Source organism: Tamandua tetradactyla, chromosome 14, assembly GCF_023851605.1.
Source record: "Tamandua tetradactyla isolate mTamTet1 chromosome 14, mTamTet1.pri, whole genome shotgun sequence".
Taxonomy (NCBI): Eukaryota; Metazoa; Chordata; class Mammalia; order Pilosa; family Myrmecophagidae; genus Tamandua; species Tamandua tetradactyla.
In genome coordinates this window covers 80,401,025-80,427,815 of record NC_135340.1, presented here as the reverse complement: position 1 = coordinate 80,427,815, position 26,791 = coordinate 80,401,025, and the positions used below count along the sequence as shown (strand labels likewise).

The 26,791-nt window shown below is 44.9% G+C and overlaps 1 protein-coding gene across 5 annotated transcripts in view; it reads left to right on the top strand.

The window, feature by feature from the left end:
• Window positions 1-26,791, top strand: part of DAPK2 (death associated protein kinase 2) — a 157,654-nt gene that overhangs the window by 69,674 nt on the left and 61,189 nt on the right. For 3 of the 5 annotated variants that reach the window (XM_077128166.1, XM_077128165.1, XM_077128164.1), the window contains exons 2-3: window positions 732-953; window positions 11,413-11,551. In XM_077128166.1, coding sequence (XP_076984281.1) covers window positions 732-953; window positions 11,413-11,551 — 361 coding nt within the window. Of the gene's footprint in view, window positions 1-731; window positions 954-11,412; window positions 11,552-13,442; window positions 13,515-26,791 lie in introns of those variants that run through there. The other 2 variants (XM_077128168.1, XM_077128167.1) reach the window with 2 other exon arrangements.

Sequence of the window (26,791 nt, the reverse complement as noted above, 5' to 3'; positions counted from 1 at the left end):
CCTGCACCCGGCCCCAAACCATAGTTCCCATCAAACCACCCTGCATAGCTGCACACCTTGTCTTTGTGTGATGTGATCATCGCCATATTTGCTCAGTCCCCTGAATGTTTAGTTACTTGACTCGGGTCAGGTAGTTGAGATTTTATTTAGGGGGGAGGAAGATTAGGGGTAGAGGGGTGAACATGATAACATAGAGGTGTTTTGTCCCCTAACAATTCCAAATGGGTGAATTTGTGTTGCCTCCAGATCAGGGGGACCCAAGCTGATGATTGCTACGCTTGGTATTTTGGTTGATCTTTTTTTGCTTTTATGTTTTCCTTTTTAATCTTCTCTTTACACTCTAAGTATATGGACATTGTGAGATTTCATCTGTTGGATACTAAAGTTGGATTCTAGCCGAGGCTTTGGAACAATGTATCTGTGCCATCCTGATCGAATCAATAAATGTGGGGTCTGTGTTCACATCCTTACATTGGGGATGATATTAGTAAAATTCTTTCCTCGTAAAAGATAAAGGATCCGTAGGAATAGGAGGGAAGCCGGGTACCTGCCCCCACCCCCACCCCTTCCCTGGGCCGGGGCTGACGTGCAGCTCCTCAGCCGGTGGCTGGTGGACTGAGTTCTCCGGCCCTGCAGAATGGCTGACCGAGCGCGGCCTGGTGGCCACCAGCTGCGCCACTCCCCCGAGGGCCACAGTGCTGCCCTGATTGTGCGGGTCTGTGTCCCCACAGCGGCCAGTTTGCCATCGTGAGGAAGTGCCGGGAAAAGAGCACGGGACTCGAGTACGCGGCCAAGTTCATCAAGAAGCGGCAGAGCCCGGGCAGCCGGCGGGGCGTGCGCCGCGAGGAGATCGAGCGGGAGGTGAGCATCCTGCGGCAGGTGGGGCACCCCAACGTCATCACGCTGCACGACGTCTACGAGAACCGCACCGACGTGGTGCTCATCCTCGAGCTGTGAGTGGGGGCGCCCGGGAGGGGGCGGCCAGGCTGCGGCTCGGCCCTGAGCTGATGTCCAAGGCGGGCAGTTTCCCTCTGCCTCAGCCACCCCCATTCCTCCTCCTGAGAGTGGGCCGGGGAGGGGCACAGGCGCGGGGCTTGGTCTGGCTTTTATTGGCCCTTGGGATCAAAAGGGAAGAAGTGGGGTGCTGGGGTCGTGCCCTGGCCGGAGAATGTGTGAGAGGTTGGTGGGGGGAGGTGGTGAACGGGGTGGGGGGGGCTGCCACAGAGGGATCTGTTCTGGGAAGAGGAAAGAACAAACATCCTCTGGGCTCCCTGGAGCCCTTCTGCCCTTTCGTAGGGAAAACCCTTTACACTGGGGTTTTTGACACCTTTATTATAATAATGGCTCTTACTTCACAAAAACGGTGGCGGGGTAAGCGTCCACCAGCGTGGAGAGGTGACTGAGTATTCCCTGTGCTAGGTGCTGATTCCCATCACCTCAGTGGCCCTCACAACAGACCTCTCACGCGGAGACTCTTACTCTCCCCATTTTACAGACCTGAACACTGAGAGACCAGGTCACCTACCAGGGCCTAGAACCAGAAAGTGGTGGAGCCAGGACTTGTGTCCACACGGCCTGTGCAGATGGCAAGACTAGAGGGCCTTATGCTGGTCTGGTGGGAGAAGATTTGGCAGTCTGTGGTGAAATTCAAATAGGTGACACCAAGACTCCAGGGGCCGCTTGGCCACCCTGGTCCCCCTCCTGGTGGCCTCTAGTGGAATGGGGGCTCAGGCTCTGGCAGACAACAGGGCTTGAGACTGCTGTGGCACAAGTCACAGTGGCTGTGTCAAGCAGCAAGACCCCATGTTGGGAATGTTGTAGGCCTCACAGGCACATAAATGTCTGCCAGTGAGCAGAAAAGTGGTGGCATTGCCTTATGGTCCCTGACTTTGTAACCTTGGTCATATCACCTCACCCCTCAAAGCTTCAGATCTCATCTGTTAACCAGGCATCCATCGTTAACCTGCCTACAGGTGGGGTAGGCCACCTGACATCTGGGATCATTTTAAGTGAGGAAGATACTCTGGTGTTGCCAGGATATAGATTTAGGTAGCAGATAGACATTTGCATATTTTTGCACTGGATTCTTAAATTATTCATTTCAATGTTTAAATACCTAGAAATGCCAGTGCAGCCCCATTCACTAACTCCAGTGTCCTCTGTGTTTCTCCCAAGATCAGTCAGAAGCCTGTTGGGTTCCCCCAGGTGTGGCCCACCAGATGGACAACACAAGGTCAGCAGTGGGCATGCTGATTCCCAACAGAGAGTGAAAGCCCACTTTTGCTGGGCAGGCCAGGCCACCTCTTTACTTTTTTTCTTTTTATTAATTTTTTAATTAAAAAATATGTATAGCAATAAACAAACGCAAACATTCTTAGCTTATGATCATTCCACTCTACATATATAATCAGTAATTCACAATATCATCACGTAGTTGCATATTCATCATGATAATTTCTTAGAACATTTGCATTAATTCAGAAAAAGAAATAAAAAGACAACAGAAAAAAATTCATACATACCATACCCCTTACCCCTCCCTTTCATTGATCACTAGCATTTTAATCTAAATTTATTTTAACATTTGTTCCCCCTATTATTTATTTTTATTCCATATGTTTTACTTGTCTGTTGATAAGGTAGATAAAAGAAGCATCAGACACAAGGTTTTCACAATCATACAGTCACATTGTAAAGCTGTATCATTATACAATCATCTTCAGGAAGCATGGCTACTGGAACACAGCTCTACATTTTCAGGCAGTTCCCTCCAGCCTCTCCATTGCATCTTGACTAACAAGGTGATATCTGTTTAATGCGTAAGAATAACCTCCAGGATCACCTCTCAACTCTGTTTGGAATCTCTCAGCCATTGGCGCTTTATTTTGTCTCATTTCACTCTTCCCCCTTTTGGTTGAGAAGGTTTTCTCAATCCCTTGATTCTGAGTCTCAGCTCCTTCTAGGATTTCTGTCCCACATTGCCAGGAAGGTCCACACCCCTGGGAGTCATGTCCCACGTAGACAAGGGGAGGGCAGTGAGTTTGCTTGTTGTGTTGGCTGGAGAGAGAAGCCACATCTGAGCAACAAAAGAGGTTCTCTTGGGGGTGACTTTTAGACCTAATTTTAAGTAGACTTGACCTATCCTTTGTGGGGTTAAGTTTCATATGAACAAACCCCAAGATTGGGGGCTCAGCCTATTCCTTTGATTGTCCACACTGCTTGTGAGAATATCAAGAATTCAACTTGGGGAAGTTGAATTTTCCCCCTTTCTCACCATTCCCTGAAGAGGACTTCACAAATACTTTTTATTCACTGTTCAGATCACTCTGAGATTTATCGGGGCATCGCTCTGGACAAACCAACAAAATCTCATGCCCTACTCAAGGTTCCGTAAACTTATGGTGTTCAATTAAGCTGTCTACATAAGTTATATTAGGAAATGCACTAGTCAAAATATAAATTTTGTACCAAATAAACATTTTTTCAGGCCACCTCTTTTAAATGTCTGTTATTTTGAAAACTTTACAGCAACCGAAAATAAAATTACATAAAAATCCAACCACCCAAATAGAGCTGTTTGTTTTTCTGTGGTCCCCCCAATCTTTGTATGCAATCGTTGTGCTTATACAATTTCCTGCTCCACATAGGGAATTTCCTGCTCTCAGGAGAGTTTTATCCATAAAACCTATAATTTTCAACTGAGCGTACGGACACTAAAACCCATGTTGAGCTAGAAGGAAAATCCATTAACCTTTCAGGGCACAGTTTGAACCAGGAGGCCAAAGGCTCCTGATCAGTCCAAAAGGGGTTAACAAGTCCAAGTACAAAAGCCCACGAACTTTTCCCAGTTAACATAATTCCATCAATAGATTTTTGTCTTTTTACTGATTGTATCAATTTTCCCTGAATTGCATACCAGTATTTTTCTGTTGGTGGACATTTGTTTTTTAGTTTCCAGTTTTTCACAATTACATATTTTACTGCTATAAAGCAGCTTTCTTCCCATATTTCTCCCATTTTCTTGTGAGTTAATTCTTTATGATAAATCCTCAGGAGTGGGACAACTAAGTCAAAGGTTGGTATCTCTTGAGCTCTTGAAAGCCTCACTTTAAAATGACATCCAGGTGGGAATGCTAGCTGGTGTTAGCAAATCAGTTCCACCTGTGACATAGGAGTGTTCGTGTTTGCCCGCTGACCTTCTAGGCCTGAATTGTTTGTTTTAAAACATTTGCCATTTATTGACCTTTAGAGTTATAAAATACCTTGACGCATTTTAATTGGCATTTCTTTCATTGTTTGTAGAACCCTAGGGGTTGAGGCCTGGGATGTTCTTGAGATATTCCTGTTTCTCCAAGCGGGCCCCCTTCTCGTGAGCTGAGGCTCACCATCATGACATCAGCTGTCTCACCGGGGTTCTCGTGACTTACTTGGGCTGCTGTGCTTATTGAGTTCTATCTATTCTTATTTCTCTGTCTCCTCCTTTACTTCCAAATTGTCTCATTGCTCTCAAGGTGCCTGTCTATGGAATGCTAGGGATTTATGAGCTTAGATAAGACAGAACCAAGCTTGCTAGATGGTGCGAACCCATCTCTGACCAAGGTCTGAGAGAGAGGTTCTGACAATAGAGAGGTTCGTGGGCTTTTGTACTTGGACTAGTTAACCCCTTTTGGACTGATCAGGAGCCTTTGGCCTCCTGGTTCCAACTGTGCTGTGAAAGGTTAATGGATTTTCCTTCTAGCTGAACATGGGTTTTAGTGTCCGCATGCTCAGTTGAAAATTATAGGTTTTATGGATAAAACTCTCCTGATCCAACTGCCTGTCTCAGTAACTCTTGTCTGGTACAGGGGCTTGCTCCCGCTTTCTTTTAAATCAGCCAGTACTGGGAGGACATGCCCAACCCTGATTTAAGACCCTTTCAGCTGTTATTACCCTATATGTGACCTCTTTAGCAATAGCTGCCTCTGGTCAGGCTATTGAGGGCAAGGTTGTCCATACAAGTGAACATCTGTATGGGGTAAAGAATGTTTTCAAAATCTGAACAGATTAACTCATGTTGTGTGTGGAGCCCTAAAAAAAAATGTTAACTGATTCCTTCCAAGGCAGTCTTTAAACTCCATTGGGTCTGACTTCCTGGGAGGGTTGAGCAGGCTTCTCTTCCCAGGCCCCTGGATGATCTGGGGCCTCCTCCACTCCAAGCCAATGGAAAGCAATACCCTGGCAGTAGCATGCCAGAGAATGGCCTGGCAGAGAGTTCCAGGGGCCAGCATGCTTCCCAATTCCCTAATTTGATCCCAGTTTCTTGCACATGAGCACCTCCAGCAGTGTCCTTCCCTATCACTGTGAACGCTTGCTGGTTGACCACACATTTCCAGAAGAATTCTGAAAAGCTGATTCCAGTAGGCAGCACCAACCTGCAGGGAAAAGGAGGCAAGATTTAGATTAGCAGGAAAAAAAGGGGGGGGGGGGCAAAATTCAGATTAGCAGGAAGGGGACTGATCTTGGGGACCCTGGGAGGAGAAGAGAGGAGGCCAGACTGTTAGGTTTGGGTTGGTTGATTGTTTATCTTTAGCTAAAGAGTTTTGGGGTATGAGAGGAAAGAAGTTTGAAGTGAGATGGGGAATGGCTCCAGGGCAGAGAGGCCTTAGGGCTGAAAAGCCCTTAGTTGAAACTATGTTAAGGGGAAGGAAAAAAAAAAAAAAACAGCCAGGCTCTTTGGCTGGGCTCTGAAAACAGGTGACTGGACATTTAATGTGAATGTCCCTGGCCTGAGTGTCCAGAGCTTGGACAGTCACCCTGGCCAGGCTCATCAGCCTCGCATCTTTCCAAGTCTCTGGGGGAGATTCCACAGGCCAAAATAGCTGTTTCCTTCCTCACCCCAAGGGAATAGCACCTCACCTGGTCTCCTGCCTGGACCACAACTTTCAGCAGAAAGTTACTGCCATGTGAAGTCCATCTCCAGCCTGGACCATCACATCCTGGCTTGGGTTGACAGGAGACATCCACATAATAAACACTTATGTTTATTGTGCATTTCATTTAAGGTAGAAATGTAGGATTATTATCTTAGAGAGGCTGAGAGATCTGCCTCCGGTCACAGCTCACAGGATCTGGCAGGGACTAGGAGTCTCAAAAGTAAAGCTGGGGGCAGGCCATGGTGGCAGAATTCTCGCCTACCATGCCAGAGACCCGGATTCGATACCCACTGCCTGCCTATGCAAAAAAAAAAGCAAGGCTGGGTTCTATGTGTTTCAGATGGGCACTGAATTTGAAACTTTGCAAAGGGCTCTGGACAGATAGATCTCTTGCAAATACTGAAGTTTTACTGTCTATATGATATGGAATATTCTATTTTATGTCATGTTGATACTTCAAAAGTTTTTTTTAAATATCTTTAATTTGTCCTTTTATTCACCAAACTTCTACTGAATGTCTTTCTTGCACTAGTTTCTGTGAAAGCAAAGATAATCTAGTCAGGGGAGACACAGATCACTGTGTCCCAGTGTGATGAGGGCACGAGTGCAGCTGAGCAGGGTGGGCGAAGGCCTGCCCAGTGCTTGGGGTGACTTTGAGGCTGTGTTTTTTGTACCAGCCACTCAGGCTTTGTAATGTGGCAAGAGCACAGTGAGAAAGCACTGGTGGCCTGGGCTGAGAAGACCTGGATCTAAGCCTGGTTCTGTAACTTACTAGTTGTGTGACCTTGAGCCAGTCACTCATTCTCTTGGGGCCTCAGTTTCTTCATCTGACAAATGGGGTGGATGTGAGGCTTAAGTGAGCAAATGCTGAGAAAGCATGTTGCAAGTGTGGCAAACTGAATCAACTCAAAATCAAGCCCTCTTCTTCGCTGCCTCCCCTGATGATGATATGGTGCGTGGTGTTTATTTCAAGGGCTTTATTGAGGATTTCATAGCCCTCGCTCAACATTACTTCAAGATTCCTCTCACAAACACACACCCGCCCCCTTACCCCAATGGTGGTGATGAGACCCTTTGTTTCTCATTCCTGTTTTACCAGAAGAACATTTGAGCCCTGGCATGCTTACATGCCCCACCCCAAGGTCAAGGTTGAGTCTTAAGCTGGGGGAGGACTGGAGCCACATTCCTGGCTCTTTGACCAGGGCTTGCAGGGCAACTCAGGGTTGTTTCTTCAGCAGCTGCAACGGTGCTCCAGGCTCCTGCACCTGCCCTGGGTGGGGGCGGGGGTGGGGCACAGGGTGACCTCATCTGTCAGACATGTGGGAAAATAGCACAGCAACCTCATCCCCAGAACCAAGACAGTCAACTTCAGGCCCTACCAGCTCACCCTGAGTAAGGGGGATTGTAGCAGACAGCCCTCTCTCTTCAGCCTTTCAACTTTCCCCTTCTCTTTTTACAGACCCCCCACCCCACCCCTTTTCCAAACATTTACTCAGCATTTATTATGTGCCAGACACTGGAAATAAAGATGAATACCTAATTCATGGCCCCTGCCCTTGAGAAGCTTACATCATGGCAGGAACTTTTACTTTCTGACATTCAACCATCTGTTGAAGGGAGATGTTTTTAGCCCCACTTGGATGCAAAAAGACTGAGGCTGAGAATAACTCACTAGTAAGTTACTTCACCTCCAAGGCCTGCCTGTGCACAGGGACTTAGCTACACACACCCCCTTCAGGAACCTCTGCTTGTGCTGTTCCGCTGCTTGTCCTGTCTGTCCTCACTCCCTGGCTTCATCTTTGAGGGCCTTAGTCAGGTCCTGCTAGGTCCCCAGTACCTTCCCCAGGCCCGTCAACTGTGCTGACCACAGGTAACAAAGAAATGATGATGCCAGTGACGGGCGCCCCCACTGATGGGGCACTTCCTGTGTGCCAGTCCCTGTGCCAAGTGCGCTTTCCATCTACGACATGGACACTCTTGTTTCCCCCATTTTGCAGGCTCGGAGAGGTTAGGGCACCTTGCTCCGGGTCACACATTAGTACGCAGAGACAGCAGTGGCCTGAGAGCTGGGAGCTCGGACGCTGGTCCTGACCGTGCCCTCCCTCGCTGTGACACCTTGCATGGCCATGTCCCCTTCTCTGGGCCTCGGTTGCCTCATCTGTTATAGGAGATCTTCCTTGTGATGATGGGCATGCTGTGGGAGGGTAACTGAGGAAGAACGCCGAGTTGCGTCAACTTTCTATTACGGAGGGCTTCAAACAACGTACAGAAGTAGAGAGAGTGATAAAATTGTGGGCCACCACCGAGCCCCAAGTCATCGACATTCTGCCAGTCCCGTTTTATATAAAGCTAGGACTCCCCCATGCCCCCACCCCTGGCTAATTTTGTTGGAATTTTAAAGCAAATCCCGGACATAGTGTCATTTTACTTGCAAATACTTTAGTATATGCCTTTAATTAGTGACAGGTTTTTTTGAAAATATAACCATTGTGCATTTATTACATTTCATGGAATTAAACAGTCAGGCTTCGGGACCACCAGAGCTGCCTGCTATCCAAGTTATAATCATATTTCTCTGATGGGCTCAGAAGGATCATTTTACAGTTGTTTTATTTGAATTAGGGTCCAAATAAGTTCTGCACACTGTTTTTGGCTCTTTTGTCTCTTATGTCTGTTTTATTCTGTAACATTTCCCTTTCTACCTCTTTTTTTTTTTTTTTTAATTTATTGGAGAAACTGGATCATTTGTTCTGTCAGTTGTCTTACAGTCTGGATTTTGATGATTCCTTCCTCATTGTGTTATTTGACATGTTTCTCTATCCCCTGTATTTCCTGTAAACCAATAGTTCTAGAGGAGATGCCTTTTATATTGCTGCTGTCCAACAGAAATATAATACATATGTAATTTTAAATTTTCTAGTAGCCACATTGAATAAGAAGTAAAAAGAAATGGTTGAATTAATTTTAATATTTTTGATTTAACCAATATATACAAAATATTATCATTTCAATATATAATCAATATAAAATTATTAATAAAATAATTTACATTCTTTTTCATACTAAATCTTCAAAATCCAGTGTGCATTTTGTATTTACAGCACATTTCAACTTGTATGCAAAGCAAATAGATAAAGTGAAATGCAGTCCAACAAAAACAATAAAGCTATATTTAATGGAAAATATTTTACACCACTTCAGTTTTTTAATTAAAATGACATAAAATTTAGAATTCAGTTCCTCAGTCATATTAGCCATATTTCAAGGGCTTGGTAATCACATGTGATTAGTGGCTACTGTTTTAGACCATTTCCATCACTGTAGGAAGTTCTCTGTGATAGCACTGAGCTAGAGGCTCAATCAGAGTTAGGTTCAATTTTTAGGTCAGAATACATCATAGAGATTGATTCCTATTGCGCCCCATTCTGTCTGGTTGTTCTACTTTTCATGATGCTAAGATTAATCATTGGATTCAAGTATGCTTGTGGAGGTTTTTAAAGAAAAGAAAACAGGGTTTTAATGCTTTTTATTTAGGTTTAGGCAAGGTGGCAGGGAAATGATTTCCAAACCAGGGATGGGAGCCATTCTGACCACATAGCAATCATCTGGGGAGACTCAAAGTTATGCAGTAATTGACAGTTTTTCTGCCTGGGTTCAATTCATGACATTACTGCTTTCCTGCTGTGTGACCTTGAGCAAGTCACTTAATCTCTCTGAGCCTCCATATCATCAATGGTAAAATAGGAAAATAAAATTACTTACCTCGTAGGATATGGTGATGATTGAATGAGATAATGTGCATAAAGCATGTAGCATTGTTTCTGACACAGAATAAGTGACCAATATGGAATATTAAGTTAAATGTTAACTATTATTATGTTGTTGTTGTTGTTTTAAAAATACAATTTCCAAGACCTTACCAGTGGAGAATCTAATTTGGTCAAATTTGTGGCGGAGCCTGACAATCTGAATTTTCACAAGTAATTCCAAAGTCCTGGACCTCCTGGTTCAGATCCCCTCTGAGATCTTTCCCTGGGAAGACCCTTGGGTCTGTCCCAGCCTCAGAGACAGCACAGTGTTGGCTGGGTGTGCCAGCATCTGTCATAAGACAAACAAGTCCAGAGGGTTGCTGAATCTAGCAAATAAAAAAATCTCATATTTTATCTGGCAACCCTAAATCCCATGGGGGATTCTTTTTACCCTGGGGGTCTCCCTTCTTGTCATATCATTACTCAACTATAGGGTGCAAGAGTGTGGAATGTGAAGACAAAAGTAGTATTCTAGAGTTTGTAAAGGATTGATATAATTAAGGAGATTCGATGTTTTAATTAAAGTCCTTACCTAGATTCTCTTGAGCCTTTGAAGAGCCTATCTTTTATAAAATCAAAGAAAGGGAGCCCTATTAATTTCCTAGGACTGCCATAATAAAGTATCATAAACCGATAGCTTAAAACAACAGAAATTTATTCTTTCAGTTCTGGAGGTTAGAAGTCCCAAATTAGGGTGTTGGCAGGGTCAGACTCCCTCTGTAAGCTCGAGGCAAGAGTCCTTTCTTGCCTCTTCCTAGCTTGGGGTGGTGGTCCACAGGCCTTGCTGTTGCATGGCTGACAAACAGTGGGCTCCAAACAGGAACAAATGCTGGGCCAGGAGACTAGAGCACTGGGGTGCTCCAGTCCAGCCCTGCAATTACCTTGGACAATTCACTTGCCCTCTTGAGACCTCAGTTCCCTCCCCTGCCAAAGGAGGAGGCTGCATCACTCCAGCCTCTGCCTCCATCTTCACATGACTATATTCTAAGTGTGTCTCCTCTATGTCTGTCTGTCTGAATATCCCTCTCCTTTCTCATATGACACAGTCATGGGATTTAGGGCCCACCCTAACCCAGCATAACCTCATCTTAACTTGATCACATCTGCGAAGATCCTATTTCCAAATAAGGTCACAGTCACAGGTATTGGGGGGAGGACTTGAACATATCCTTTTTAGGGGTGGGAGCTTACAATTCAACCCACTACAGGGGTTTAGGGTTCATCTTGCATAGCCTCCTCATTTAGCAGGGAAGGGAACCAAGGCCTGGAGAGGGGGAGTGGATTGTCCCAAGTCAGTTGCAGGACAGGACTGGAGGAACCCAGGTCTCAGTCTCCTGGCCCAGCATTTGCTCATACTTGTTAGCCCACAATCTTGTTTCTGCCGTCTGCCCCCTCAGTCATATACGATGTGGGTAACACCCAGCGTAGCTGGGAACCTGGGCCTACAGTATGACCCAAGGCCCTTCTGGTGACCTCCTAAGAATGAGTCCTGTCCTTGAGGTCCATAGGGGAGAACTCAGCAAATAGGAACAAAGCCAGTCCCTGGTGCTGGCTGGATAAAGCCCCAGACGTGTGAAAGGGGGATTCTGATACAGGATGGTGAAGGTTGAGGTTCAGGGGCTGCACCCACAGCCTGGCCTCGGGACACATAGGGCTCACAGGGCTGGACCCTCCCTGCTCATGTCTTGCAGAGTGTCTGGAGGAGAGCTCTTTGACTTCCTGGCCCAGAAGGAGTCGCTGAGTGAGGAGGAGGCCACCAGCTTCATTAAGCAGATCCTGGATGGGGTGAACTACCTTCACGCCAAGAAAATTGCTCACTTTGATCTCAAGGTCAGTTGGGAGGTGAGGGGAAGGCCTCAGAGTTTAGAAAGAAGAGGCCCGGTCTGTCTAGGTGCAGGGACCCAACACCCGCCTTGTTATCCTTCTTCATCTCACAGCCAGAGAGCCTAAGCTCCAGGCGAGACATGGTGCCTTGGAAAGTGTCCACCTCTTCAGTCTCATTTCATATCTTAATTTTCTCCAACAAAGGGGCTGCCTACAGGAAGTCTGTTAATCAGACCACAGGCACCATTTTATCTCTTTCAGGGAGCAGGTGGGTTTTTTGGTTTTGTTTTTTTTTTTTTACTTAGTTAAGTAATGACAGGAAACTAGAAACCAAACATATTTTATAAAATTGAGCTTTTTGGTAACCAAGAGCTAACTCCTGAGTGGGCAGAACAAGACATGTTTGGAGGAAGACTGTTGAGGTCAGCTGGCTCTCCCTCCAGCATCCCTTGGCCAAAGATTATAAATCTTGGAGCTGAGGGACCACTGGCTGCCCTCCCCCACCCCACCCCAAACAATGGCCATAAAACTGTCTCCAGGGGCTGCTGATCCTTTGTGGTGACTGGTATTCAGGGCTAGGAAAGTTCACTGTGACCACAGAGGACTTCAAAGAGCAAGCATGTGGTCAAAGCAGAAGGGTCAGTTCCCTTAGTAACTGAGCTTGTAACTGAGCATAGACTGATGAGATTTTAGAGACCCCCAAAACATAGAGGTCCTCTCCCCAGTGATCAGAGGGACCTATGCATGCTGGGAGGAGATGTGTTCATTTTTTTTTTCCACTAAATAATTTATGTTGGGTTTCAGGTATTGTGCTGGGTACTGGATAGTTGCTGTATGTATAGAATCACCTGAGGCTCCATCTGAATTTAGTTCCTCTTTTCCAGGGAACATCATGTAGGGACAGAGAAGATACATCAACAGCTTTAAGTGATAGAGGGAAGTACACAGGGGGCTGGGGAGCTCTAAGGAAAGAACATCTGTGTCAGAGGGTTATCACAGAAGGTTTCCTGAAAGAGATGGTGTTTGAGTTTGGCTCTCAAGGACTGGTAGGAGTTAGCAGAAGGGAAGGGGCTTCTAAAGAGAGAGCCCAGCAGTATAGGTGGCCAGGAAATAGCACAGTGCATTCAGGGACGTACAGGCAAAGGGTGCGTGTATTGGGTAGCTGAAAAAGACACCAAGGAAGAGGGCATGAGAACTAAGCCAAGGAGGCTGAACTTTACCTTGAGATTTTTGGGGGCCAGATAAGCAAGGAAGTGAGGTAAGCGCATGTGTGTTTCAGAACGATCCTCAGCTGGCAGGGTGGATAGAATGGGGGACAACCAGGAGGCTGGTGCAGTAATTTGGTGAGACATGATGGATGTAAAACTAATTTGAGGAGGGAACAGATTCAGCACTTACAACAGATGTTGATCTAGGGATGAAGTGCCTCACTGGATGTGGGAGATGAGGGAGAGGGCAGAACCCAGGATGGCACCCAAGGTTCTGGCTTTGGGGACTGACCCTGAGAGGGTCTGGGTACCCAGAGTCTCTCAGTGGCCATACCCAGGGGTGGGCCCTTACTGCATGCGGGCCCCAGCCCCAGGTTTTTCTCTGCTTCATGGGGTGTCCTGCTGAGAGTCTCCTCAGTGTGTTCTCCCCTCCTTATGCCCACTGTCTCAGTGTTCCGAATTCCTCCCAGAAGGCCTGGTGCAGAGTTTTACTCAGGGTCAGCTGAGGTGGGTATGGCCTGGGAGGCCTTTGGACCTCAGATAGTAATTCATCAAGCAGGAAATGGGCTATCTGGATTGCACCTGTGTCTCCTTCCTGGTACTTGTAGCAACTGTTAACATATTTTCTTGTGCCTTTGCTGGCTGCAGGAGTCCCACCCAAATGGGTTCCTTTGTCTTTTCCCTGGTAGGCCTGGTGGAGGTAGGAGGAGTTGCAGGTTGATTCTGCCTGGTTTGCTTCCATGGAAGCTCACTGTGGTGAGGTAAGCGCTCCCTTGGAGTTAACCAAATCGGGGTTTGATCCTCATTCTACCATGTACCAGGATACAACTGAACCTCATTTTTCAGCTGTAGTGAAAATTATGATGCCTACCTGGTAGGGTTGTTGTGAAGTTTGCAGAGAAGACACATTAAGTGCTGAATACTAAATAGGTGCTCAGCAATAGTAGCAACTGTTATCAGACAAAGGCGACTCCTTCTCTGCCCCATGCACTCAAATGACCAAATTCCTGAGACACCGGTGTTTCAAAGAGAGAAAGAGTTTATTGCTAGGTGTGGAGCAGGAAATCAGATGGCCTGTTGGCCCCAAAATCTATCTCCCCAAACTGCAGTAATTCTGATAGTTTATTGTATTGACAATGGGCAGATTTTAGGATAATGAGCACAGTAGCCCCAGATGATGTAATTAGATGTGATTTAATTATTGGGCATGTGTATAGTGATTATGTGCTTAGTCACAGAACATATGTAAGGAAATGGCAGCGTTAATATGATGATGGCATTATTTTTAGTATTATGATGAGGTATAGGTGAACTGCAGGTTAAAGTCTAGTCTACTGCACATGTCAGGTGGGCCCATTTTGGTGAACTCCAGCTTCCAGTTATCAAGATAACTTAGGAATTAGAGTGAGTTAGTTCTGGACTGACTCATGCTCCTTCAGTAATAAACATGAGGGGCTGTCTTTAGTGATCACAAGACTCCAAAGTGATCACAAGACTCCAAAGTCGAAAAAACGGATGAAATGGGTACAAGTGAGGGTCAGTCACAAAGTCTTTGCAATCCCAAGGCACAAGATAAAGGCTGTACAATCATTATCAGAGATCATGGCAGCTGGGTTACAGCTCAGAGATTTCAGGTATTTCCCTTTGTCTCTCTAATGTATCAGATGCAAAAAGAAATATCTATATAATGATTCAGTAATCACAATCATCACTTAAACCCTAACTTCTTGATTACAGTGTTATTATGATGTCCCTTCCCAGAACAGAAGAAAAGAAAATGCAAATCTTGTTACAATCTTTTGGGCCCTGATAGTCTAGGAAAACAAACCCTGCTAATGCAATTGTAAATTACCCAGCAGATGGCTGACTTTGGTTGCTAGGAGGGACTGCTGGTGGTGGCTCATTTCCCACAACCTGGAGAGAGTTCGGGTTTCCCCTGGATACATGTAGACTGAAGATGCTGCTACGCATCAGTCACGGCCACGCATCCTTGGAGTTGGGCAGACTCTGAGCCTTCTGATGCCCCCACACATGAGTTCCTGGGCCCAGGTCCAGCTGGGCAACTTCAGGAAGTGATGAGTAGCTGGAACTCAGAAGGATTTCTTCATGAGTGGGCAGACACTTCCTGGAGCCAGAAAGTGGTTGTTCTGGTTTACTAGCTGCCAGAATGCAATATACCAGAGATGGAATGGCTTTTAAAAGGGGGAATTTAATAAGTTACTAGTTTGCAGTTCTAAGGCCGAGAAAATGTCCCAATTAAAACAAGTCTATAGAAATGTCCAATCTAAGGCATCTAGGAAAAGATACCTTGGTTCAAGAAGGCCAATGAAGTTCAGGGTTTCTCTCTCAAGTGAGAAGGCACATGGCGAACACAGACAGGGTTTCTGTCTCACCTGGAAAGGCACATGGTGAACACGGCATCATCTGCTAGCTTTTCTCCTGGCTTCCTGTTTCATGAAACTCCCCGAGAGGCATTTTCCTTCTTTATCTCCAAAGGTCGCTGGCTGGTGGACTCTCTGCTTCTCGTGGCTATGTCGTTCTGCTCTCTTAGAATCTCTTACTTTCTTTAAAAATGTTTCCTCTTTTATAGGATTCCAGTAAACTAATCAAGACCCACCAGAATGGGTGGAAACATGTTTCTACCTAATCCAATTTAACAACCACTCTTGGATTGAGTCACATATCCAGGGAGATGATCTAATTACAGTTTCAAACATACAGTACTGAATAGGGATTAGAAGAAAAGCTGCTTTTACAAAATAGGATTAGGATTAAAACATGGCTTTTCTAGGGTACACACATCCTTTCAAACCAGCACAGTGGTTGTGCAAGCCTGCAGGTTGGAACTTTCTGGCAGCTTCAGAGGATCACACAGAACGTTGATTCAGTAGTTTAAATGTACCTGATTTGGTGTTTTCCACCAAATAAAATCCACATCTTTATTTTAAAATTTCCTTCTCCATGAGAGTCCTCTGCTTCGCTCTTGCTTCTCACCCAGCAAGTCAGGCTAGCCTTGCTGCCCCATGAACATGGACACCATGAGGTCTTCCTGCCCCTTCCTATGGCCTGCTCTCTACACTCACCTTCCAGCATGAAGGGGCAGGTGATTACGTAGAGTCAGTTCTCTAGCCTATCTGTGGAACATGAATGACCTCCCCTCAGGCCACTATTTGATGCGTTGCTCCTATGCCCAGGCATTGTACTGGGATGGTGAGGCTCAGTCCCTGCCAGCAAGATGTTCCCAGGTTATGGCAGAGAGCAGATGAAGGTACTAATAATTGTAAAAGAAATAGTGTTGGTGAAATGGATCATGGCATGCTCTTGCCTAAAATGCTGTGATGGACCCTTGTCATCCAAAGGAGAAATAGCCCAATCTCAGCATGGCCTTTCTTGAGCTACCCTAGCCCCTCGTTCTGGCTCCCATCAACTTCTGCCTACTTGGAAACACTAGCTCCAAGGAACAAAATGACCATTTATGCTGATTCCCAGTCCAGGAGGCTGTCCTTCCATTTCTCTGCCCATGCACTCCTGCTCATCCTTTGCGGTCCAATAGAAATGCCATTTTTCCTGGGAAGCCATTTCCATTCCCATCACCTCCCCAAAGCATAACTAAGGACTCACCTGCTTCTCTGCTTCTATTGTACTTAGTGCAAAGTTCTGTGGAGATCATTTACGCTATGAATCACTTTCTGCTACCTGTGTCTAGCACAGTGCCTGGCACATGATAAGTTGCTCAGTGAATAAAATGGATTTATGAATAGAATGAATGAATGCCTGAGTGCAGACCAAATGCATGCATGGATGCCCAAGGCTCTTTCATGTCTCACTTGGAAAATGCAAAAGAGGTTGCAGGCAGGTTACAATTCAGTGAACATTTATTGAGGTCTTACTGGATGCCAGGAGGAGAGTGGCAAACATCAGTAGCATATGGTACCTGCTTCTGGGGCCCACCATCTCCTGGTGATGGCTGCAGTGAGGTTTGGTGGGGAGGCCATCTGAAGTAGAAGCGAACCATGACTCATGCCAACAAACACTTCAAGGGGTAAGCTCTCTGCTTCAACAGAGTGAGTACCATCCTGGTACATGCTGTAGCTGCACAACAGAAAGGCCTGTTGATGAGGGTAACTGGGGTGATAAGGCTAGATGATGTTGCCCCATGTCTACATAAACAGAAGAGGCACTGGGGCTAGTTTTCCCTCAGTATTAAATAGCATCAGGCATGCCTTTCTGGGACGGATCACCAGGAAATGGGGCTCAGTACCACGCAGTAACCTCACCCTGGTACATGATCCCAAGACAAATAAAAGACTTGTAGGGGTATTTTTTAATAGCTTTGTGTTTATTTTGGATTTGGGAGTTTCCCCTCTGGCATAGGTGTATCCTCGTCCCTCTTCCCCAAATCCCCACCCTAACCAGATCCAACCTGAGAATTCAGAAATGGAAGGTAATCTGAGTACTTGGGTCTGATTGGCATTTTAAGCAGAAAGAACAAGTTGTGAGAAATGAATGAAATTGTACACAAGCAAGAAATGAATGAAATTGTACACAAGCAAGGAACCCAGAACTCTGAGGGTGCTTTTTTTTTTGGCATGGCAGGCACCAGGAATCGAACCCCGGTCTCCAGCATGGCAGGCGAGCACTCTGCCACTGAGCCACCATCACACCACCCTGAGGGAGCTTTTTGATTTCTATAAAAGTGTTGAGAGGTGAACTCATGAGCAAGATACTTAAAAAATCCAAATTCCTTTATACCCCAAGTCATCCTTTGAGCTGTTCTTGATGTTTGTACTGCGATGGGGTCTGCTTATCAAGCTTTTATGAGAATGATACTGATAATATTTACAATGCATATGGTACTTTCAAGAATGCAGGGTGCTTGCACATCTAATTGCTCATTTGATCCTCAGTGCAACCCATTAAAGTATAAGGTATTGCTAGGGAATGGGTGGTTCAATGGTAGATCGTTTCCCTGCCATATGGGAGACCCAGGTTCAATTCCTGGCCCATGCTCCTAAAAAAAAAAAAGTTTAAGGTATTGCTGCTTTTTTACATAGCAGTTGAGATTCAGCGAGGGTGCATAACTTGTCAAAGATCACACAGGTATTAAATGGTAGGGTTGGTATTTGAACTTGGCCAGTTAAGAAACACTAAGCAAGCTGAGTGTCACCAGATTTTATTTTATAGATTCTAACAATCCAGATTTATTACTTCCTTGAATTATGTCTTTTGCCCACAATTAATCCAAAAGGTCTGTACTGTGTCATAAATTTAGCCTTTACATAGTTTACTTCTCATCTGGTTACATTACTTTCTCTTCCTAAAAGCTATCCCTTGTACTTAAAAAAGTAATTTGTTTTTTATCACCTGCTATAGAATGTGCAAGTATTTGGAAAATAGAATTTACGAGCATGAGACTATTTATGCCCTCAAACCTGGGGGGCATGGAGTAGAGTTGAGGCTTGGTAGAGATTTAACTGACAAGTTATGTTTGGATGAGATTGTAAAGGATCAGGGCTGGACCAGAGAATTTGTATGCACAGTCACAGCTGTGGAAGGCTTTCTCCCTCAAAACTTTTTATTATGAAAAGATTTCAAAATATTCAGAGAATTTAGAAGAAAAGTATAATGAATACCATTACACCTTCCTCCTAGATGTCACAGTTAACATTTGGCCACATTTGCTTTACCTTTTTCTGTCTTTAAAAAAGAAAAAATATATAAATGTATATATATTTGTATTAAACCATATGTGTGTCTATGTGTGTGTGTGTATATGATTTGAAAGTAAATTGTAGCCATGATGATGCCTCTCTCTAAACACTTCAGTATGCATCTGCCAAACTTAAGAACAGTCTCCTACCAAACTGCAGTGCCATTATCACACTTAAGAAAATTAACAATAATTTATGGAAGAGCCTTTAATAGGGAGAGAAACATGGTCTGATTTCTGATGTAGAAAGAAAATCTTCCTGCCAGGGATGAGGACGGATGGGAGAGAGTAGGCCAGTTGCAGGATTTAGCAAGAATGTGAGCAAAGGATGAACCAAAGGTACCCAGTGAACTTATTTTTAAACTGAAGTTAATAGGGTGGGCTATGGTAGCTCAGTGACAGAGTTCTCGCCTGCCATGCCAGAGACCAGGGTTCGATTCCCAGAGCTTACCCATGCAAAAAAAAAGAAGTTGATGGTCTTTTGTGCCATTTCAGAAAGTAAACCCATACTCCCTTCACTCTAAAACAACCATTATTAACATTTGGTGTATTCTTTCTACGAACAGGTGGGCGGGGGGTGTGTTTTAAAATGTTTGTGTCTACAACTTTACTATTCCCTCACCTACCTTTTTCTCTTGACATTCTAACTGAAGCAGCTCATATGTACTTTGAACTATTTTATTTGGCTGTTAAAGCTTTTATACTGTTCTCTGAGGAGTGGGCTCAGTTTCCTGTTCTTTATATCCGAAGTTTAGTTTATGCCCCAGTCTCAGAGTGTATCCCACGGGGCTTCTTCATTTCCACCTTGTACATCGGACTGTGAGTCTGGAGACTAGGAAATACATACCGGCTGCTTAATCAATTCTTGCAAGGCTACCTGAGGGTAACCTGGGAGAAGTGAATTGAGGGCACTCCCTCCTAAACGATTGAGGGAGAGGGAACAAAATGTGACAAAAATTGGACTGTGGGGGGAGTCGAATTATAGATACTATGAACTGGGAGACAATAAACCCACCAGCTGATTCTTAGGAGATACATCTGGAAGCCATGTGGTATAGTGGAAAGAGGAGAAGATGAGGTCTGGGCGTGGGTGTGAATTCTGCCTCTGGTGTTTGTTGGGGAGGTCACATCTCTCTCCTCTCCTGGCCTTGAAAGTGAAGGTAATATTGTCTCTGTTTCCTGTTCCACAGAAGTGAGATGAAAGGCCAGGGATGTATCAGTGTTCGTGAAAGGGCCCTGCACACTCCAAAACTCTTCACAAGTGCTGGTGGTAAATTTTAATTAGCCTCCTTATTGGGCCACATTTCTCCCTATTCCTCTCCTGCCTCCAAAGGAACTCAGAAAGGAAGATGGGCATGGAACCATACAAAGGGGGAATATGGTGGTATTTTTCTATCAGCGGGGTAGGCTGATTCCCGGGGTTCAGGACACTGTAATTCCCAGGTGCTCATAACCTAGATTAACATGGATTGGAGTAGATACCATGATCCTCATTTTACAGATAAGGGAACCAACAAAAATGTAGTGCCTTCTCTTCCTTTTCTTTATCAAATAGTATAACATATATACAAAGCAAAGAAAGAAAAGAGCAATAGTTTTCAAAGCACTCTTCAACAAATAGTTACAGGACAGATCCCAGAGTCTGTCACAGACTTCCATACCATCATCTCAGATTTTTCCTTCTAGCTGCTCCAGAACATTGGAGGTTAGAAGGAGTAAATACTTTTTTTTTTTTTTTTTTTTCTTAAAGGAAAGACAGAGAGAAGGAAGGAAGGATAGAAGGAAGGAAGGGAGGAAGAAAGGGAAACATTTTTTAAACATTTTCTTGTTTTATTGTATTTTGTTTCTCCGTTTTTGTTACATGGGCTGGGGCCGGGAATCGAACCGAGGTCCTCCGGCATAGCAGGCAAGCACTTTGCCCGCTGAGCCACCGCGGCCCGCCCAGTAAATACTTTTTTTATCACCACAATCGACTTTTTTTGCTTTGTGTAAAAAATAGCATACATACAAAAAAACAATAAATTTCAAAGCACAGCACAACAATTAGTTGTAGAACAGATTTCAGAGTTCAGCATGGTCTACAATTCTACCATTTTAGGTTGTTACTTTTAGCTACTCTCAGATGCTGGAGACTAAAGAAATATCAATTTAATGATTCCACAATCATATTCATTTGTAAAATCCTATCTTCTCTGTATAATTCCATCATCATCTTTGATCTTTCTGTCCCTTTCTTTAGGGGTGTTTAGGCTATGGCCATTCGAATTTTTCATGTTAGAAGGGTCTGTCACTAATGTAGGGTAGGGAGATGGAACTATCTAATGTTCTGGAGAGGCTGGACCTTCTAGGTTTCAGGACTTATCTGGTCCAGGGACCCATATGGAGGTTGTAGGGTTCTGGAAAGTTACTCTAGTGCATTGAACCCTTGTGGAATCTTATATATTGTCCTAAGTGTTCTATAGGATTGATTGGAATGGTCCTGGTTGGGGGTTGGCAGGTTATGATAGGTCACAAGGTCTACCTGAAGCTATAAGAGCAACCTTGAGAGTAGCCTCACAACTCTATTTGAACTCTCTCTGCCACTGATACTTTATTAGTTACACTTCTTTTCCCCCTTTTGGTCAGGATGGAATTGTTGATCCTATGGTGCTAGGGCCGGACTCATCCCTAGGAGTTATCTCCCACATCATAAGGGAGACTTTCACCCCTAGGGTCATGTCCTACGTAGGGCTTCCCTTCCTTATATCCTTACTCATCACCATTAGGTGCTCCGAGGCCTCTTGCTGCTCCCAGCTGCCCACACCTGCCGCTCTGACCTTCCACCTGGGCTGATCTCCACTAAAATACCATGTGTTAAAAAATTTCCTTTTATGTTTCATTCACAACCCCACTGTCAGCCCTCCCACTGCTGCTGATCTTAGCTAGGAGTGAAAGGATCTGATTCTGGAAGTGGTGACAGGTGGTAGAAAGAGCAGCCATCGTGGCACTAAGTAGATCTCGGCTCAAACTTCGTTCCACCACTTATTAGTTGTGTGGCCTAGAACAAGTTACTTAATTTCTCTGTCCCTCATTTACTTCATCTGTAAAACTTGGGCAGTAACACCTGCACTATTGATGTTCTGTGCAGGGGTGTTTTGGTAAATATGTAATAGCCAGATCTCTGGGAAAATGTGTGTGTGTGTACATATGTGTGTGTGTGCTTATAAATTTTGCCAATAAAAAGTTGTAGAACACATAATTTACAAATAACAACAAATATATAATACTCTTTATTGTAAAGTCCATGGAGCTAGTTGATCCTCACAGAATGCTCTTGTTTTTTGCCAAACTCTTATGTCAATAGCCAACCTCTGGATGCAGTTGACAACGGAATGTAGTTCTAATAAGAATGTTGGTTGAATCAACATTCAACCAAAGAGAAAGTCTATACCAACTAAGCATTGACTACCCATTCCCTACCTCCACCCCAGCCCCTGTGAAACCTATATTCTAGTTTCTGACTCTGGATTTACTTATTCTTATTATTTCATAGCAGTGAGATCATATAGTACTTGTTCTTTTGTGTCTGGTTTATTATATCCAACATGATGTCTTCAAGGTTCATCCATGTTGTAGCATGTGTCAGGACATCATTCCTTTTTATGGCTGACTACTATTCCATCATATATATACCACATTTTGTTCATTCATGCATCCATTGATGAACACTTAGATTGTTTCTACCTTTAGTAACTGTAAAGAATGCCTCTATGAAAATCAGCCAGCAGATTTTGGTTTGGTTTTGATTTGCATTTCCCTGATAGCTAAGGATATGCACATCTTTTCATGTATTTTGGGGCCATTTATCTTCTTTGGGGAAATATCTATTCAAATCTTTCCCCCATTTTTCATTTGAGTTGCTTGTCTTTTTTGTTGTTGAGTTGTAGGAGGTCTTTATATATTCTGAATATTAAATCTTTATCAAATATAAGCTTTTCAAATATTTTCTCCCATGCTGTAGGTTGTTTTTTACTTTCTTAATAAAGTCCTTTGTACAAAAAAAAAAAAAAAGAATGTCGGTAGATAGTTTCTGTTAACTAATAAGTTGAAAATGAAACAGTAAAAATGTGTTTTGGAACTTTATTCATTCACCAATGACATGAGTGACTTCTTTGCAGAATTGGACAATAGTTTTCAAATTTTGGAAAAATATTTCCTCAATTTTCTCTGCTATTCACAAAGCAGACATGATACAATTTGCAGTTAAATTCCCTGTTATTAGCATATTCTCCATCACTTTCTTAAGCCTAGAATCAAGAAAACGATAAATCAAGCCATGATTTATAGTGTTTGCCAGTTTCCATGGTGTAAATATATCTGTCTTGACCAATTTCAAGCTCCCAGTATGATGTCACCAACTGTGGAATTGGAAAGAGGCATAGCAGCACACCATTGTATGTTACATAGTATCATATAGTATTTCTCCAAGGCAGATACAAAAGGCATAAATAACCTCAAGTGCATAGATAATAGTAAAATAGAGTAAACAGAATAATGTTTTTAATATAATTATTTAAATATAAGTTTATATAGCCTAACTTATAATAACGGCTATGTTTAACAGCTGGCTCCCCAAATCCCTATGATTTAACAATCAGCTTTCATGAGCCAATAGGTACCAGCTGCGGCATATCCCTGGTTCTCTAAGACCCTGTAGGTGAAAGCATTTTGTAAATAGGAGAGTGTTATATGTAGGGGGACTGTTGTGGGGGCAGCAGCGGTTTAATAATCAAAGCAGCCAGCATTTATTGAGCACTTACTATGTGCAGGCTCTGGTATAAATGCTTTGCATGTATTTACTCATTTTTATTTATGTCTGAACCCTGTTAAGTGTTTCTATTGTTATGCCCATTTTATACGTTGCTGAAGAGCTCCTAGGGCTCAGAACCTCTTCCCTTATTAATATTTCCATTTTGCAGGTGTGGGGCCCAAGGCTTATAGAGGTGAGTCTTTTGCCTGGGACACACAGTTAGAATGGGACAGAAGTGGGAATCAAACCCTTTACTGGTTACCTGCTGATCATGATGTACTTGGAAAGTTTGCTTCAGGAACCTGATTCTGGAGCCTCACTCCTGCTGAGTTGGATTTAGTCGATTTGGTATTTTTAATGCCCAGGGGATCCCAACAGGCAACTTGCACAGATAGAGGCTCCCCAAGCACCCCTTGGGGCCCTGGATGCCTGGATCCTGGCCCACGCTCCTAACTGGTAAGGTGGGGTACTGGCTGTGTGACCTCACACAGTTTCTATGAGGATCTGACGAGGTGACCTGGGAAAGTGCATGCAAATGCTACTCGTTGAGTGATACAGACCAAGATGCCAGCATTGCTGATTGGCCCAAGGTCGAAAGCCAGTGGTGGTCCTGGAATGATCTTGAAAGTGAATTTTTATTTCCCCACCCCTGCCCCATGACAACATAGAGTCAAAGTAGGTAGTGGGTTTTCTCTCCTGCTTTACTCGGCAGGACAGAGGGAGGTCAGATCCCAGTGCAGCCTCCCCTAGTAGAAGAGAGCGTGGGTGAGTGGTCAGAGGCCATAGTTTAACAAATCCAAGTGCAACTGAATTCCAGGCCCTTCCCTAAGCTACAGTTGTGGGTTTTTCTGGGAAGAACATGGATTTGGATCAGTGAGCTGAGGAGGCAGCAGATCTGACTTGAAAATGCCCATTTTCCCAGCAGGCAGTGGGCATGGGGGAAGGTCAACTAGAAGAAGGGAGGCAGCATGGCAGAGGGGAACACACATAGGATTTGGGGTTAGCCTGAGTGTGAATCTCAGCTCCTCTGCCTACCAGCTAAAGAATCTTGGGCAAGCATGCAACCTCCCTATGCTTCAGTTTAATTATCTGTAAAATGAAGGTGATGACAAATACCTGCCTCACAGAGTGAAGATGAAATGACATGAATACTCTGTAAACTGTTAAGTGCTGTATGGGTTTTGCTATAGATGAACCCCCCCCCCCACCAGGATGAGTGCTTTGAGGAACACAGGAACATGAGAAGTGGTCCCTACCATCAGAAAATGTAATCTACTGGGGGGAGGCAAGACTAGCACACACAGAGCTCATGGAGGCAATTGGGGCTGCAGGTTGGGGGCTCCTGCAGACAGAGATTACTACAAGGAGGTGGAGCCAGGAGGGAGAAGGAGGCCACGCTGAGTATTTTGATGGTGCTTCCCAGAGCAGCTAGGATTTTGGCTGGGCCTCGAAGAATGGGCAGATAATAAAGAGGCTCATTCTGTGAAGAAGGAACATGAGCAAGGAAATCATCACCGAGAAGATGACAGCTACAGTATTTTAGACCACTTTCGGTGCATTGATTTATCCTCCCAGTAACCCTCTTGAGGCTGGAAACTGGAGGCTGAGAGTCGTTTAAAAACTTGCCCAGTGTCAGACTGCTGGTAAACTGCAGAACTGGGATCCAAACCCAGGTGTGCTTAGCTCCAAGACCTGTGCCCTTAGCCGTATCTATATTCATTGCCCCAAAGCAAGATGGACAAGTCATACATATGTGACTGCATTAGCTCGTTCATTCATTTATCCAGTAAGCAATTACTGATCACCTATTGCAATTTCAGCCTCTCTTTTTGGGTGGAAGTGAAAAGCAAGTCTCCTGCCCTCCCTCATGGAGTTTAGTAAGGCAAAAGGGGACATGAGCAGGGGCGGGGCAGGTTTAAAGATATTCCAGTTCAAATGTGTTGGAGCTAGGTGATGAGGGAGAGAAGGAACTTGTCAGAGGAAGGTATTCCAGCAAAATGAACTCTAGGTTAGTATGGGGAGTCTGAGGGGGTCAGCTGTGCTGGAGCGGAGAGTAAACTCACAAAAAGTGAGAGAGGAGGGCAGGAGAGCCTTGAATGGCCTGGGCCACACTGAAGGCTTGTGGGAGGCACTGCCTGTGGTCTCATCTACAGTGGCTCAGGAGGAGAGGGAGCCACAACATGCTGGAAACCTGCCCACAGAGGCCTGGCAGTGAGCAGCTTTTCATTCTCAGGTTGCCCAGCACTGCCTGAATAATCTAGGGCTGTGCTTGACATTTTCAGTGAAGGTTCGTCAGCAGCTTCCTTGTCCCCCAGCACAGACCTGGCTGGTCTCCAGCTCTGCTGGAGCTGAACAGCCGCACCCTGCAGCAGCAGGCCTTGCAGGCACCTGAGGAGAGCCTTGGGCCTGGGGTCAACAGACTTGGGTTCATGTACTAGCTATGCTCCTTGTTCGGTGACCTTGGGCAGTTTCTTGACCTCTCTGAGCTGCTCTGGAATATGAAGGGATTAAGTGATCTCTTGTGGCCCTAACATTGTGAATCTGCAAGGGGAGAGTGGGATGGGGTGGGGCATGGGAGGAGAGATGAGTGGGTGAGTGGCGGTCCTGTGAAAGGACATGTTCTTGAGCCATGTACAGCTGATTCAGCAGGGACTTATTTCAAAGCACTAAGAGATGACGTTGTCAGTGCCAGTATCCCAAAAAAGAGTGACTAAACATAGCTGCCATTTTGCAAAATCTTGCCAGACACTGCTCCTTACATGAACCCTCTTTCTGTATCTTCAGAACAACCTTATGCCATGGGAGGTGTCTCCATTTCACAGATGGGAAACCGAGGTTCCAAGAGGCCCAGTGACCTTGTCCAGGTCTCACATTAGTGAATGGCTGGGATTTGGACCCAGGCCTGTGTGACTCCAGGCCCTCACCTTTTTTTTTTTTAATCCCTAAATTTCTACAGATTTATTTACTTACTTAAATTTTGATGTGGTTGACATATATATATATATGTAAATAACATAAAAATTGCCATCCCCGCCATTTTTTAGTGTATAATTCAGTGACATTAATTAATTTTGCCACCATCCATTACCACCATCTGTTAGCAGGACTTTTTCATCACCCCAAACACAATCTAAGCCCTTGCCTTTTGCACTTCACCAGATAGCCGCCTTGAGGGGGGTCTTTACCCTGCAGGGGCTCCTGTGCCTGCGGTGCTGGGCCTGTGGGGATCACTCATCAGTCTGGGTCCCACCTTGAGGACCAGCCTCCTGTTGGCACCACAGCAGACACCTCTGGCCAGATCCTCTGGGACGTGGAGGGGCATGTTGGCCTCTCCCACCGCTGCCAGCGTGGTGGGCTGAGCCGGGAGCCTTGTCCAACAAGACAGGGGCAGTTCCACCTCCTGCTGACAGCCCTGCGGGTCCTGGACTGGGCTGGGTGGTGTGCGGCTTACAGGAATGCGGCCCTTCCCTGCAGCCATCAGAGACCCCCCTCTGGCCACGCTTTGGAGGTGACGACAGGTGTGTGGGTGAAGTAAATAA